Source organism: Ambystoma mexicanum, chromosome 3q (assembly GCF_040938575.1).
Source record: "Ambystoma mexicanum isolate Mex_15411 chromosome 3q, UKY_AmexF1_1, whole genome shotgun sequence".
Lineage (NCBI taxonomy): Eukaryota > Metazoa > Chordata > Amphibia > Caudata > Ambystomatidae > Ambystoma > Ambystoma mexicanum.
Genome location: NC_090926.1, coordinates 1,035,960,023 through 1,035,973,955, shown reverse-complemented (window position 1 = coordinate 1,035,973,955; position 13,933 = coordinate 1,035,960,023). Strand labels below are relative to the sequence as shown.

General features: G+C 47.5%; 1 protein-coding gene across 9 annotated transcripts in view; it reads right to left on the bottom strand.

The window, feature by feature from the left end:
* Positions 1-976: 976 nt before the first annotated feature.
* RBFOX3 (RNA binding fox-1 homolog 3) overlaps positions 977-13,933 on the bottom strand; it is a 3,087,537-nt gene continuing 3,074,580 nt past the window's right edge. For 8 of the 9 annotated variants that reach the window (XM_069655212.1, XM_069655215.1, XM_069655213.1 and 5 more), the window contains one exon: positions 977-7,133. In XM_069655212.1, the coding sequence (XP_069511313.1) occupies positions 7,089-7,133 (45 nt within the window). In that variant the 3' untranslated portion in view covers positions 977-7,088. The remainder of the gene's footprint in view (positions 7,134-13,933) is intronic. The other variant, XM_069655207.1, reaches the window with a different exon arrangement.

The window sequence follows — 13,933 nt, the reverse complement described above, 5'->3', positions numbered from 1 at the left end:
GAGGAACACCGATCTCAACAGCTACACCACCATACTAACACAAATGCATTGAGAAATACAGATCTCAACAGCTACGCCACCATACTAACCCAAATTCACTGAGGAACACTGATCTCAGCAGCTACACCACCATACTAAACCATGCATTCAGGAACACTGATCTTAACAGCTACGCCACCATACCAACCCAAATGTATAGAAGAACACTGATCTCAACAACTACGCCCCCATACCAACCCAAATGTATAGAAGAGCACAGATCTCAACAGCTAGGCCACCATACTAACCCAAATGCATTGAGGAACACAGATCTCAACAGCTTCGCCACCATACTAACCCAAATGCACTGAGGAACACCGATCTCAAAGCTACACCACCCCACCATACTAACCCAAATGCATTGAGGAACACCAATCTCAACAGCTACACCACCCCACCATACTAAGCCAAATGCATTGAGGAACACAGATCTCAACAGCTACACCACCTCACCATACTAACCCAAATGCACTGAGGAACACCGACCTCAACAGCTACACCACCCCACCATACTAACCCAAATGCACTGAGGAACACAGATCTCAACAGCTACACCACCCCACCATACTAACCCAAATGCACTGAGGAACACCGATCTCAACAGCTACACAACCCCACCATACTAACCCAAATGCACTGAGGAACACCGATCTCAACAGCTGCACCACCCCACCATACTAACCCAAATGCATTGAGGAACGGAGATCTCAACAGCTACACCACCCCACCATACTAACCCAAATGCACTGAGGAACACCAATCTCAACAGCTACACCACTCAATCAAATAACTGCTCCTCCACTGGCGTGAAACATCTTCAAGAACCCCCCTTGAGTTGAAAATGTTTGCCGTCTGCCAGAAGGAGCTGATTTAGCGTTGCTTTTACCTTCATCCATTTACATTCTTCAAGAGGAAAGAAATGAACAACACAATTAGGTTGAAGAAAGGAATCTTTAATAATCATAGTAATAGTAATAATAATAATAATAATCATAATAATAACAATAAGTAAGAATAATTAATAATACTGTTAATTCGAATCACACGATAGAAGCATACAGATTGGGAAGAGGTGGATGGGGGCGGGGTGGGGGGCGGGTGAGATCAGGCTCCGGAATAGAAGGAGGGCAAAGTTATGGGAGCTGCATGAAGTGCAAAATGAGAAGCAAAGAGACGGGGGAAGGGAAGAGGAGTCACCGGTGGAGGGGGCTATATACACTGGGAATAGAAAAGGAGAGGTTTATTCCGGTCTTCATCATTTAGCGCTGAGTATAAAGTAGGAATTTCAGTCGATGATACCATGGAGCCATATTGGGAGATATTTACTGGCACATATAGATATTTTATATATTATATATTATATACACCCCCTCCCGCCGATCCCTCCCTCCTCCTGCCCCAATAAACACCAGGTCCAGCATTTTTACTAAACAATCTTCGAGTCCAAACATTTTCCCCCAGGCCACCTGCCACGTCCTGCTGTAGGTTTGCTGTAGAGATTTCATGAGATTTCAGGAGAATGGAAAGAGTGTTTTTTTGTTCTTAAAGTGCTGTGGAAAATATTGTTCTTGGCTCATATATATATATATATATCTATATATATACACACACACACATATATATATTTAAAAAGGAACCTCAAGCCCTTTGGAAGAAAAGCTGCTGCAATGGAAAGATGTGCTGGGAGACCGCTCCGTGCCGCCTGAAGACAGCGCGCGCTCTCTCCTCTCGCCGCTCTCGGGAATGAGCGCCTCTGGGCCTTCCCAGCAGAGGATGCGCACAACATGGAAGAAACCTGTGGGCCGCCTGGGACTGCCCTGGGGATTAGCCGGCCCCATCTTCGCTGCAAAGAGGGTCCGGCAGGAACTGCAACAGTGGCATGCATAGTGAATCCCATCAAAGGCCCACTGACCTGGTCTGGGCATATTGGAGGGCACCCTCTGGCACGATGCGGGTGCACTACAGAGCACTCGCTAGTAGAATGGCGGCACCCTACGGAGTACTCGCTGGTTTATATTGGGACACTACAGAGTACCTGCTGGCATAGTGCGAGCACAATGCAGAGTGCCCACTGCCCTGGATGGCACACGGCATGTGGACCCAACTTCATTGGAACAGATACCTTCATCGTGTTGGGTGAGGTCCACTGCAGTTTGCTTTGTATCACACTTTCCCCGAGTTGACTTCTCCCAACTGACCAGACTGGAAGACGGAAGCCCAAGAGGGACAATAATATGGTTGGGGTGGGTTTGGTCCTGAGGAGGGATGGGACGAGGTCTCCGAACGTGGCTGCTTGGTTTGAAGACGGGTCACAAGCTGAGTGCACCCCTGTACCTGCAGACTCTGTAGCTTGTATGCCAACGGTTACTCCAACAGGCCATGATCACGCTTGGTAGGTGTTTATAGGAGAATATGCTGTTCATTGTTCTGGATATCCCTCTGGAGCAGATTTGTTTTTTTATCATTTATAAAGTCCTTTTTGTCTTTTCTGGCCCAAGAAGATACTGTAACATCAGAGGTTTTTCACTAAAATACAAAACAAACACAAAGAAAGAAGCAAATCCTTTCACAGTTTTCACAACAGCAAATAGTAGACATTTGAGAAAAAATCAACAGAAACAACAGATCGATTAAACGTTGCCTGAAAAACTCCCAGACAAGAGTCACACAGCTAAAGACACAGAACCATGTCTGTTATCGGTGGATTTTGGAGCCTCAACTTTGCATGCAATTTCAATATCAGCTTATTATTTTAGAGCGATACATTTTGGAAAGATCACTGTCAATCACAAGAGAAACACTACATTTGTTGTAGCTGGTGCCCCCGGTGTGAGTTGGGTGTGTGGTGTGGAAAGCGTTGACCGCAAAGATTCTCAAACGGTTCTCCTGCACAGAAGCCATGTCACGGGGTAATGCTGATGGCCACTCTTCTGGAGTAGACGCTCAGCACTGGCCAGAAGCTGGACTATCCCCTCCCTCAGCACTCACTCGCGCCATTGCTTTTGTCAGAGAGGCCGCGAGCGACAGCCGGGTTTGAAAGGTAGGTCCCTGTGAGAACCCGCATCCATTGTCTTTCTGCCACTATCTGCCATTCCTCCAACTCAACGGCACAGATTCATGGAACATGAGACTACCTTTAAACACTGGTGGCAAACTGAGCGTGCATTGTGGAAAGGAATTGGAGGATGTGTAATGCTGAACATGATGCTTCTGGGACTTCAACGCAACTTGACTGTTCAGAGCTGAGAGTGATAATTGCACGGTAGAAACTCTCAGCTCAGTAGAAACACATTAATTCCTATAATAACCAGCACTTATGCAGTACTTTACCACCAAAGGTTCAAAGTTATGTAATGACAGATATTACATTCAGGTAAGGGGTGAGCACAGCTGTGTCTGCGCTTTCAGTGTCAGTCTCTTTCATGCCTGTGCGGCAAGAAGTAGCCGGATCACGCTCGCCTGCATGTCCGTTCTAGGTTGGGCTTGCATCAGGTACAGATCAGGCCCTTCTGGGCCGGATTAAGTCTTCTGTTTGAGGCGCCGTCAGGCATTTCTACTCCTTGTTGGCACAGTGTCCTTTTCATTCCCAGAAGGACCGCTCCTGAGCATGGGACTACCCCAGTGTGGCTGGACACGGGGCAATTCATGCAAGTCGTATGTGATCCGGATACCTGGACCATCCAGGAACCTCCCCTCTATAAAATCAGTAGCGGACCATGCGACTCAGTATGTCATTTGTGAAGCAGCACGTGAATACTTATCTTAAAATACACCCCATGCTTCCAAAGGACTCCAGATTTGGAGGTCTTCCCGGGAATAATTTGCACAGGCACCCATGAGTTTCTCTACCAGAGGGGCACATAGTCCACCCTGGAAATGGCACGATAGATGAGCAGGATGAGTTCCAAGCAGTGGCAGTTATTAATATTGCTCAAGGGAACCAGTGGTAGAGCTTTGATATAGTGACCAAGGGGGGAGTTTGGAGCAAGGAGGCCTGCAGGGAATTCCGGGATTCTCCGATCTGTTAATACTGCGCTGTCCTGGGGAAACTACTTTAGATCTCTATGCCTCCGCTGAATTAGCTGCAAAATTTGGCAAGGTAGAAAATGAGTGAACGTCAGTATTTGGTGCTATTTGAAGGCATTGATTGCTCTTTAACGCCTGGGGCGAATTAATGGGTGCTGCAATGTCTCCTCAAGTCTCTCATTCAAAACTTGGAGGTTGCTCCGTAATGCAATTTCCTTGTCCGGCTGCAAGGGCATGGTACTATCCAACAGTACACCTCATGGGTCGCAGGTAGCGGTGGCCTTGGAAGGCTCTGGCCCTAGCATCTGCCAAGACAATGGATGCTACAGCTCATGGGACGCTGTGGCTGTGGCCTTGGCAGGCTCTGACCCTAGTATCTGGCAAGACAATCGATGCTACAACTCATTGCACGCTGGTATCTGTGGCCTTAGCAAGCTCTTTCCCTACTATCTGGTAAGCCAATAGATGCTACACCTCCTGGCACACTGCTAGCTGTGGCCTTGGCAGGCTTTCGCCCTATTATCTGGCAAGATAATCAATGCTACACCTCATGGGACGCTGGCAGCCGTTGCCTTGGCAGGCTCAGACCCCAGTATCTGGCAAGACAATGGATGCTACAACTCATGCGACACTGGCATGCCGTGGCATTGTCAGGCTCAGACCCCAGTATCTGGCAAGACAATGGATGCTACAACTCATGGGACACTGGCATGCCGTGGCATTGGCAGGCTCAGACCCCAGTATCTGGCAAGACAATGGATGCTACACCTCATGGTACACTGGTAACTGTGAACTTGGCAGGGTCAGACCCCAGTATCTGGCAAGACAATGGATGCTACACCTCATGGGACGCTGGCAGCCGTGGCATTGGCAGGCTCTGACCCTAGAATCTGGCAAGACAATGGATGATACACCTAATGGGACGCTGGCAGCTGTGGCCTTGGCATGCTCTCGCCCTAGTATCTGGCAAAACAATGGATGCTACACATCATGGGATGCGGCAGCCGTTGCCTTGGCAGGGTCAGACCCTAGTGTCTGGCAAGACAATGGATGCTACACCTCATGGGACGCTGGCAGCTGAGGCCTTGGCAGGCTCTCGCCTTAGTATCTGGCAAGACAATGGATGCTGCACCTCATGAGACGCTGGCAGCTGCGGCCTCTATCTGGCAAGACAATGGATGCTGCACCTCATGGGACGCTGGCAGCTGCGGCCTCTATCTGGCAAGACAATGGATGCTGCACCTCATGGGACGCTGGCAGCTGCGGCCTCTATCTGGCAAGACAATGGATGCTAGGATCTCACATCTTCGCGTGCAAATGCGTTAGTTTATGGCCAGAGAAATTCTGTTTGTGCTGCTGTTGATGGAACATTTCAATCTAGGAGCACAAAAAGCAGGTTTACTCCTTCCATTCCGCACCTGCTTTTAAAATGTTCCCCAGGAATGACTGTGCCTCTCACCTGAATGTTCCCCTCTAATTTAACCTGCAAGATTGACATGTGCATTGAAACTCCACAATTAAAACCACCAAACAGGTTTCCTTTCATGTAACACAATCAGGGGAATCCATCTTGAGTTTGATTTACATAAACCTGAAAACAAACCGTTCAGATGATCATAATCCCATCCACACAAACCTGTGTAGCAGGTTTTCAGGAATCATAAACACCTATTCTGTGAAGATCTACCGCTAAACGTAGCTACAAAATATATATTACAGATTATCGACAACGTTGTGTTTGTTCTAAAGTAGTCCCACAAGATTTTGCAAGTTACTTTACAGGATAAAAATACCAGTATGCAATCCAACCCACAGAAAAAGAACACGCTCACTTCATTATTCAGGCTGCAGGGAGTTAGGGTGTTTGGTTGTGCAGTCCAAATTATTCATTTAGGTTCACTTTAAGAGGCCAGTGCGCTTTAGATTTCTTTAACCATTTTTAATCCACTTGCACGATCTGAATGACACAAGGCCTAGTAAGATCCTTTGTCTTGTCCTCCCTCTGTTCCCTCCCTTGTTTTTGTCGCGCCTAGAAACACTTGTGTATAGGCGCGTTACAAATGCCATATCATATCATATCATACCATATCAAATACAGAGGAATGACAGTAAAGATGAGAGGAAACGCATGGTGGTTTCGGCAAACCATGCCACGGTTATTGTTAATTTTCACGTTTCCCGCTCATATTTTGGCTACCTTTAAGGTCCTGCACTGAAGCTGAGTCCGGCATCACAATGCAGGTGTGTGGCTACAGTGTGCGTTCTCTGGAGGAAGCTGGACAACGTCACTCATATTGAGTTCTAGCGTAGAGTGGAACTCTCTTACTAATTTGTACCCTCCCATCTGCAAATGGTGAGACTGCAAGTGGATTTGTGTTGACCTTTGTGGCTATAAGGATGATGTCCCTTTTCTGAAAGAAAAAGAGTCAGCTGTTGTCAGTGTCATCCTCAGAGCTCAGGTAGGTTACCCCAATAGAAGGTTGGCATCAAAGGCTTGTTGTTAAGATTTCAGAATTGCCTTTAAAAAGAACACAAGACTTTATCCCCTAAACTCCCACCTGATATTTGGACCTTCTGTTCTGAATCTCCCCACCCATATGTTCCCCATGACTTTGGGTACTCCCTTTTGTGTAGCCTGTGCACAAGGAGATGAGGGCACTGGGGGTGGCAGCAGCCACTGACAAGCCTGAACTCTGAGTGTGCTCATTAACAGCCATACACCAAACCCCAATTATTTTCAGTACGCTTTCCAACATCAAAAAACTGTACAAAAAGACACACGCCCTCACACAAACATACAGTTACAACAGAAGGAAGGTAGAGTAGGAACTCAGAGACAAAGGGGCGGAGGAGGTGACCAAGCTTGAGGCGAAAGGTCAGTCGTTTGGCCGAGGCCAGCCGTAGGCCTTAGAGCCTGTTGTCTGCACAGTGTCTCCCCCTGCAGTCCTGTCTGGGCATTTTGTTTTATGACCTTTGTTTTGTTTTTGTATTTTTTAAAGCAGTTATGATTTAAAGGTCTGTTGCTAGTAGGGGGCGAATCGACTGTATGTCCCTCGGTATAGGCTAGCCTGCAACATCAAAGATGAAAAACAAAGAGAAACAGCCCATCAGTCATGCGTCGCCTTGGGTTTGCTCAAAGAAAAAAGGAAAACCAAATGGAAAGGTTGGCCTGTTCTCTTTCCTTCCTCAAGGAGGTCACAGTGGAATGGTCTAGTGTACTGAGCCTGAACGAGTGTCGACAGACGTATGAAACCATCGTCCCATACGCGGCAGAAGTCCATAATGAAGATCCCACAATCAAAGCCCGGTCCCCAGAAATTCCCCCTTTTTTTCGTATTTTGCTCCATTTATTTATATAGCCCTAATACATAGGCGTTAAGGCACCCAACAGCTGGCCGTGTATTCTACCCTACTAGACTCAGACCCAGAGAAGTCCCAGCCCGCGAGGGCCAGGCAGGAGCTTCCGTGGCAATCAGATGATTGCCCATCGGACTGGGGGCCTTTGACTGGTTAGTGGGGCTAATGAATTGAGTCTGGAATTTGATCCAGTTTACCTGAGGCCCACCACCCCATGCCGAGCCAGAAATCTCCAGATCTCCCAAAGGTTCAAACCATATCTAACGTGACTTGGCGACAGGTCACCCGGTGAAAGTCTGATCTGGTGGACCATGGTGCAGCGATCAGCGATGGTGAGCCTAGAAATGGCCCCATTAGTTATTCTCTAATGCCCCACCATCTTATGATTAACTTCATGGGAGCCATTCCCTGCATCCCTCAAAGGGCAGCACTTGTGTACACGCGTGTTATAAATGCAATATCATATCAATACAAGACTCTTTCAAGCAGGGTTACCTGCTTCCCCTACAGAGATCCACCGCAGCCCAGAGCTGTTAGACCTCTCGCAGTGAACCCCCGACCACCGCTTTTATGGCAGTGACGCCGGTAGTTTGGGGCAGTCCAACTATAATATAAATAATTGGTTATTTATAACACGCTTAATGCCCAGAGGTTTCTAAGCGGGACCCGGGGATCATACTTGTTTTGCTCCGAGTCGTCTTGCTTCCAAGACAAGTGCATTGCCCCTGAACTATCCTCCCATGACTATTTTAGCATGGGTTGATTTGAGGACTTGTGATAGGGACATGCTGAACAGGAGGAGTTGTTTAACACATTGTCAAGCCACCACGATACAAGAACAAAATGGCGGTCCGATTCTGAAAATGGCGCATAAAAGGCTGCCTTTGGAGCTTTGGGGAACATCTTCTCCTCGTTTTTCAAGGTTATTGTCTCCTCTGCTGTTTTCCTCTTTTCTCATAATCTATTCACCTTTCGCCCCAAAAACAGCACCACTTTCTTTACTGCCCTTTTCTGGCACCTTGTAAGCTATTGCTAGCAATGTCAACTCACAAGTCCCGACCCTGTGTAAAATGGAGCGCCTTCCTCTCAAAGGATTTTCACATCTTTTCTTCACTTTAGCCAATAGTGCCCGCTAATTGGCATTCTGGGTGGTCTCCTGCCACCCGCTGAAGACGCAGACTGCACCAGGAAGGGAGTTTACAAGCTCAGAACAGGCTCTGGGTGTCAGCCCCTCCACCCCCCAATGTTGCTTATTTCCAATGTGATGCCTTTGAGAAGAGAAGAGATCAGAACTGACAAAGAGCAGACAATGGCCTAGAGGGGAGCTGACTGTGCTCTGAGGGTTTAGAGAAAGGACGAGTGCACGAGTGGGTGAAATTAGAGCGAGGAGAGAGAGAGTGGGCACTGGTAAGTGGACAGAATCAGAGGAGAGCGAGAAGAGGTTAGAGCTGGTATTTATGAGGGGGGGAGAAGAAGAGGAGATTGGGTGCACCGGCGGGGGAAACAAAGGACAGTGAGGGAAGGCAAGAGTGTCTGAAAAGAATAGGGTGGTTGGTACTACTGGGTGACAAGACTAGGAGTGTGCGAAATGGAGTGAGAGTGGACACCATGGAATGGAGAGGATTGAAGACAAAAGAGGGCGGTGACAGAAAGACTACAGAGAGAAGAGGAAAACATAATAAGCAGCAACAGGTAAAAACAATAGCTGGAGGAGGAAAATGGAGGTAAGTGGGCACACGTGAGTGGAAAGGCTATAGGGATGGGGAGAAGAGAGAGGACTGTGAAAAGATTAAAGGGGGTGGATGATGAAATGGCTAGATATCCGGCACAAGTGGCTGTAAAGAACATGGGGACAGAGAGAAGAGGAGGCAGAGTGCGCCCTAGTGGGTAGTAAAATAGAAGCAGTGCGAGAAGTGGAGGTAGCCCTTGGGTGGAAGGAATGGGGAGAATAGGAGAAGAGGACATTAATGGGCAAATGACTACAGCGAGAAGATGAGAAAATAGTGGGCTCCAAGGGGTAAAAAGAATAGTTGAAGCGGAAAATAGGAGACGGTGGGCACCCAGGACCGGAAAGAATCTAGGGTTTGGAGAAATGAGAAGAGAGTAGGCAATGGTGAGTGTAGAGAGTAAAGGGAGTGGTAGAAATGGAGCAAGAGAGCGCGGGCACCAGTGAGTGTAAAAATAGAGAGAAACTAAGAAGAAGAGAGGGTGGGCATTTGTGGGTGAAAAGAAGATAGAGAGAGAAAGAGAGAGAAAGAGAGAAAGAAAGCGAGACAGAGATAGAGAGGGAGATAGAGGGAGAGAGAGAGAGAGGACACAATGGATGGCAAAGAAGGAAAGACCGGCACAAGCAGACAAAGGGAGCACTGGCGGCGGAAACACTAGTGAGAAAAGGAGGAAATATTGGGCCCCAACAGGGAAAAAGAATAGTTGGAGGGTGAAGGTAGGGACGGGTCGGAGAGAGAAGGGGCAATGGTGGGTGTAAATAATAAAGGAAGTGGTTGAAATGGAGAAAGAGTTTAGGCACCAGTGAGTGCAAAGATTAGAGGGGTGGAGATAAGATGGAGCCTGAAGGCAACACACAAGAGACAGTGTGCACCATTGGGTGAAAGAATACATGGACAGGGAGAAGAGGGGAGAGAGAGAAGGGGGGCCTGGGTGGAAGAAATGAAGAGAGAACAGGTAACAGTGGCTCTAGTGATTGGTAGAGGCAGAGAAGTATAAGCAAAAAGAATAGAGGGGAAAAAGAGATGAGACAGTGGGCGCCAGCGAGGGACAGGCACGGGCGAGTGAAAAGAGCTGAATGGCAGTTAGAAGACAAGAAAAAGAGGGGAAATGATGGGTGGGAATAATACAAAGGTAAGGAGAGGAGGAGAGGAGAGAGAACAGACGGCACCAAAATCTGAAGGAATAGTCTGAGAGGAAGAAGAGGAGAGAAAGAGAGAGGCAGAGACATATACAGAGAGAGAAAGAGGAGAAAGAGAGAGGCAGAGACAGATGCAGAGAAAGAGAGAGGCAGAGACAGATGCAGAGAGAGAAAGAGAGGGGCAGAGACAGATGCAGAGAGAGAAAGAGAGAGGCAGAGAGATGCAGAGAGAGAAAGAGGAGAAAGAGAGAGGCAGAGACAGATGCAGAGAAAGAGAGAGGCAGAGACAGATGCAGAGAGAGAAAGAGAGGGGCAGAGACAGATGCAGAGAGAGAAAGAGAGAGGCAGAGACAGATGCAGAGAGAGAAAGAGAGGGGCAGAGACAGATGCAGAGAGAGGAAGAGAGAGGCAGAGACAGATGCAGAGAGAGAAAGAGAGAGGCAGAGAAAGATACAGAGAGAGGAAGAGAGAGGCAGAGACATATACAGAGAGAGAAAGAGGAGAAAGAGAGAGGCAGAGACAGATGCAGAGAAAGAGAGAGGCAGAGACAGATGCAGAGAGAGAAAGAGGAGAAAGAGAGAGGCAGAGGCAGATGCAGAGAAAGAGAGAGGCAGAGACAGATGCAGAGAGAGAAAGAGGAGAAAGAGAGAGGCAGAGACAGATGCAGAGAAAGAGAGAGGCAGAGACAGATGCAGAGAGAGAAAGAGAGGGGCAGAGACAGATGCAGAGAGAGAAAGAGAGAGGCAGAGACAGATGCAGAGAGAGAAAGAGAGAGGCAGAGAAAGATACAGAGAGAGAGAGGCAGAGAGAGAAAGAGAGAGGCAGAGACAGATACAGAGAAAGAAAGAGAGATGGTTCTGAAAAGAATAATGTGAGGAGTAGAAGAGTGGAGGGAGTGAGAGTGTGATAGTGAGTACCGTGATGGGTGAAAAGAACAGAGGGTGAATAGGAGAAAGAAAAGATACGGGTGGGTGAAAAGAACAGATGAAGGTGAGAAGAGCAAAAAGCTGGCGCCAGTGAGTGGAAAGAATTAAGGGATGGGGGAAAGGGAGGGATAGAGTGTGTGAGAGAGTTAGCAATCAAGAGAGAGAGAAACAGAGAGTAAGAAAGAGCGAGAGAGCGAGAGAGAGGGTGAGGGAGGAGTACTGGTGCATGAAAGGAATAGTGGAGAGAAGAGGAGAAAGCTGGCACCAGTAGATGGAAAGAACTAATGGGGAGAAGGGGAGGAGTAGAGAGTGTGAGAAAGACAGCAGGCAAAGGAGTGAAATAAAGAGAGAGACAAAAGGAGAGCAAGAGAGAGAGATGGTGGAGCAAACCGTTAGTGAGCTATCAGAAAGTCCATCAAAATTAAATGTTCTCCATCCTCCATCCGAAACCAACTAATTCCAGGAAAGGAATAGGGGAGAGAAGGGGAGAAGGCTGGCACCAGTAGAAGGAAAGAAGGGAGGCACCAGTGGATGGGTAATAAGAGCAGATAGAGTGGGAAGACGGAGAGAAATGACGTCATGGTTGGTGAACAAGGCAACAAGGGGAGAAACGAGAAGAGTGGGCATCAGTGGGCGAAAGCATCAGCACTGTGAGTAAAAATATCAGAGAGATGGGGGGAAAGATGGCACCCTTATGTGCAAAGTACAGATGAGGGGGAGAAGAGCGATAAAGGGGGCACTTGCGGGTGAATAGAAAAGAGTGCAAGAAGGAGGGAGAGGGCAGAAAAGAAGGGAAGAGAAAGAAAAGACGAATGAGGGAAAAGGGTGGAGAGACGAAAAAGATGGAGAATGGAACACACATTGAGCAAGGTTAAATGGTTAAGCTAGGGAAAGGGATGGAGAAAGAGAGACAAGGAAAGAGAGGGAAAGGATGGACAGAAAAGAATGGCAAGAGGGATAAGGATGGAAACGGAAGAAATACAGGGAGAGACAAGGACAGAGAGGGAAAGGATGGACAGAAAAGAATGGCAAGAGGGATAAGGATGGAAACGGAAGAAATACAGGGAGAGACAAGGACAGAGAGGGAAAGGATGGAGAGAAAAGAATGGCAAGAGGGATAAGGATGGAAACGGAAGAAATACAGGGAGAGACAAGGACAGAGAGGGAAAGGATGGACAGAAAAGAATGGCAAGAGGGATAAGGATGGAAACGGAAGAAATACAGGGAGAGACAAGGACAGAGAGGGAAAGGATGGACAGAAAAGAATGGCAAGAGGGATAAGGATGGAAACGGAAGAAATACAGGGAGAGATAAGGACAGAGAGGGAAAGGATGGACAGAAAAGAATGGCAAGAGGGATAAGGATGGAAACGGAAGAAATACAGGGAGAGACAAGGACAGAGGGGGAAAGGATGGACAGAAAAGAATGGCAAGAGGGATAAGGATGGAAACGGAAGAAATACAGAGAGAGACAAGGACAGAGAGGGAAAGGATGGACAGAAAAGAATGGCAAGAGGGATAAGGACGGAAACGGAAGAAATACAGAGATAGATAAGGACAGAGAGGGAAAGGATGGACAGAAAAGAATGGCAAGAGGGATAAGGACGGAAACGGAAGAAATACAGGGAGAGACAAGGACAGAGAGGGAAAGGATGGACAGAAAAGAATGGCAAGAGGGATAAGGATGGAAACTGAAGAAATAGAGAGAGAGACAAGGACAGAGAGGGAAAAGATTGGCGAAAGGGATACAACCCAGAGGGAAAACGAAGCAAGAGCGGGGCAAGGATGAACAGAGAAAAAGTATTGAGGGAAAGAATGGAGGGAAGGAAAAACATTGGGAGAGGGACAAGGGTAGAGAAGGATGGTGAGAGAGACAAAGAGGTAGAGATTGAACGATGAATGGGGTAAACCAAAAAATATAGGTTAGATCAAGCAAAGGGGAGACAAGAGCGATGGGGGGAGAAAAGAACAGCACACAAGAAAAACATGGAATAGAGGGGCAGAGAAAGCAGAGAGGGAGGAGGCGAGAGAGAGAGAGAGAGAGACAGAGAACTCCCCTCATAATTAATGAGAGCTTTTAGCTAGCAGCTGCACTGGGGAATTCAGGTCTGCATGTTTCCCTTTAGTAAGAGAAAGATCAGCAAAACACACCCATAAATAAGAGAAGAGCCCGTATGCTCAAAGAGCGCCATTTCTCTGGAGACCGGCTCTTCAGCTGCAGCGAGCTATGGCTGCCCCTGGAGGCCACTGCTGTCCCCTGCAACATTTGATAAGCGGGACGAGTGACACAAAACATTTAGGATTGCTAAAAAACATCTTCCCATCATTTTATTTTCATCTTTGATGCTGTTTGCAAAGCTAGCTAAAAACACGCATTAACACCACCATGGCAGCCTATCCTGACCAAACGGGGTCGGACCCAGAAACCAGGCCCCCGTTTAGACCGGTGCCTATATTTGAAACACCCACAAACACAAATACACCTCATTGACAATTTAACGCCGTCCCCGGCCCCCATCGTTTGAAAGGATCGGGCCATTTGCTGTACAATAGTACATCACAGACATAATTTAGAGTGGCCAAGGAAAAAGGGGACGCATTGATTTGGTGTTTTCCAGTTTTAGAAATAAAGAAATTAATATTTACCAATAAATTCCAAATCCAGAAGACAGAATATACGGGTGACATGAGACACAGATTGGCTAAGAGATGCGTGTGCG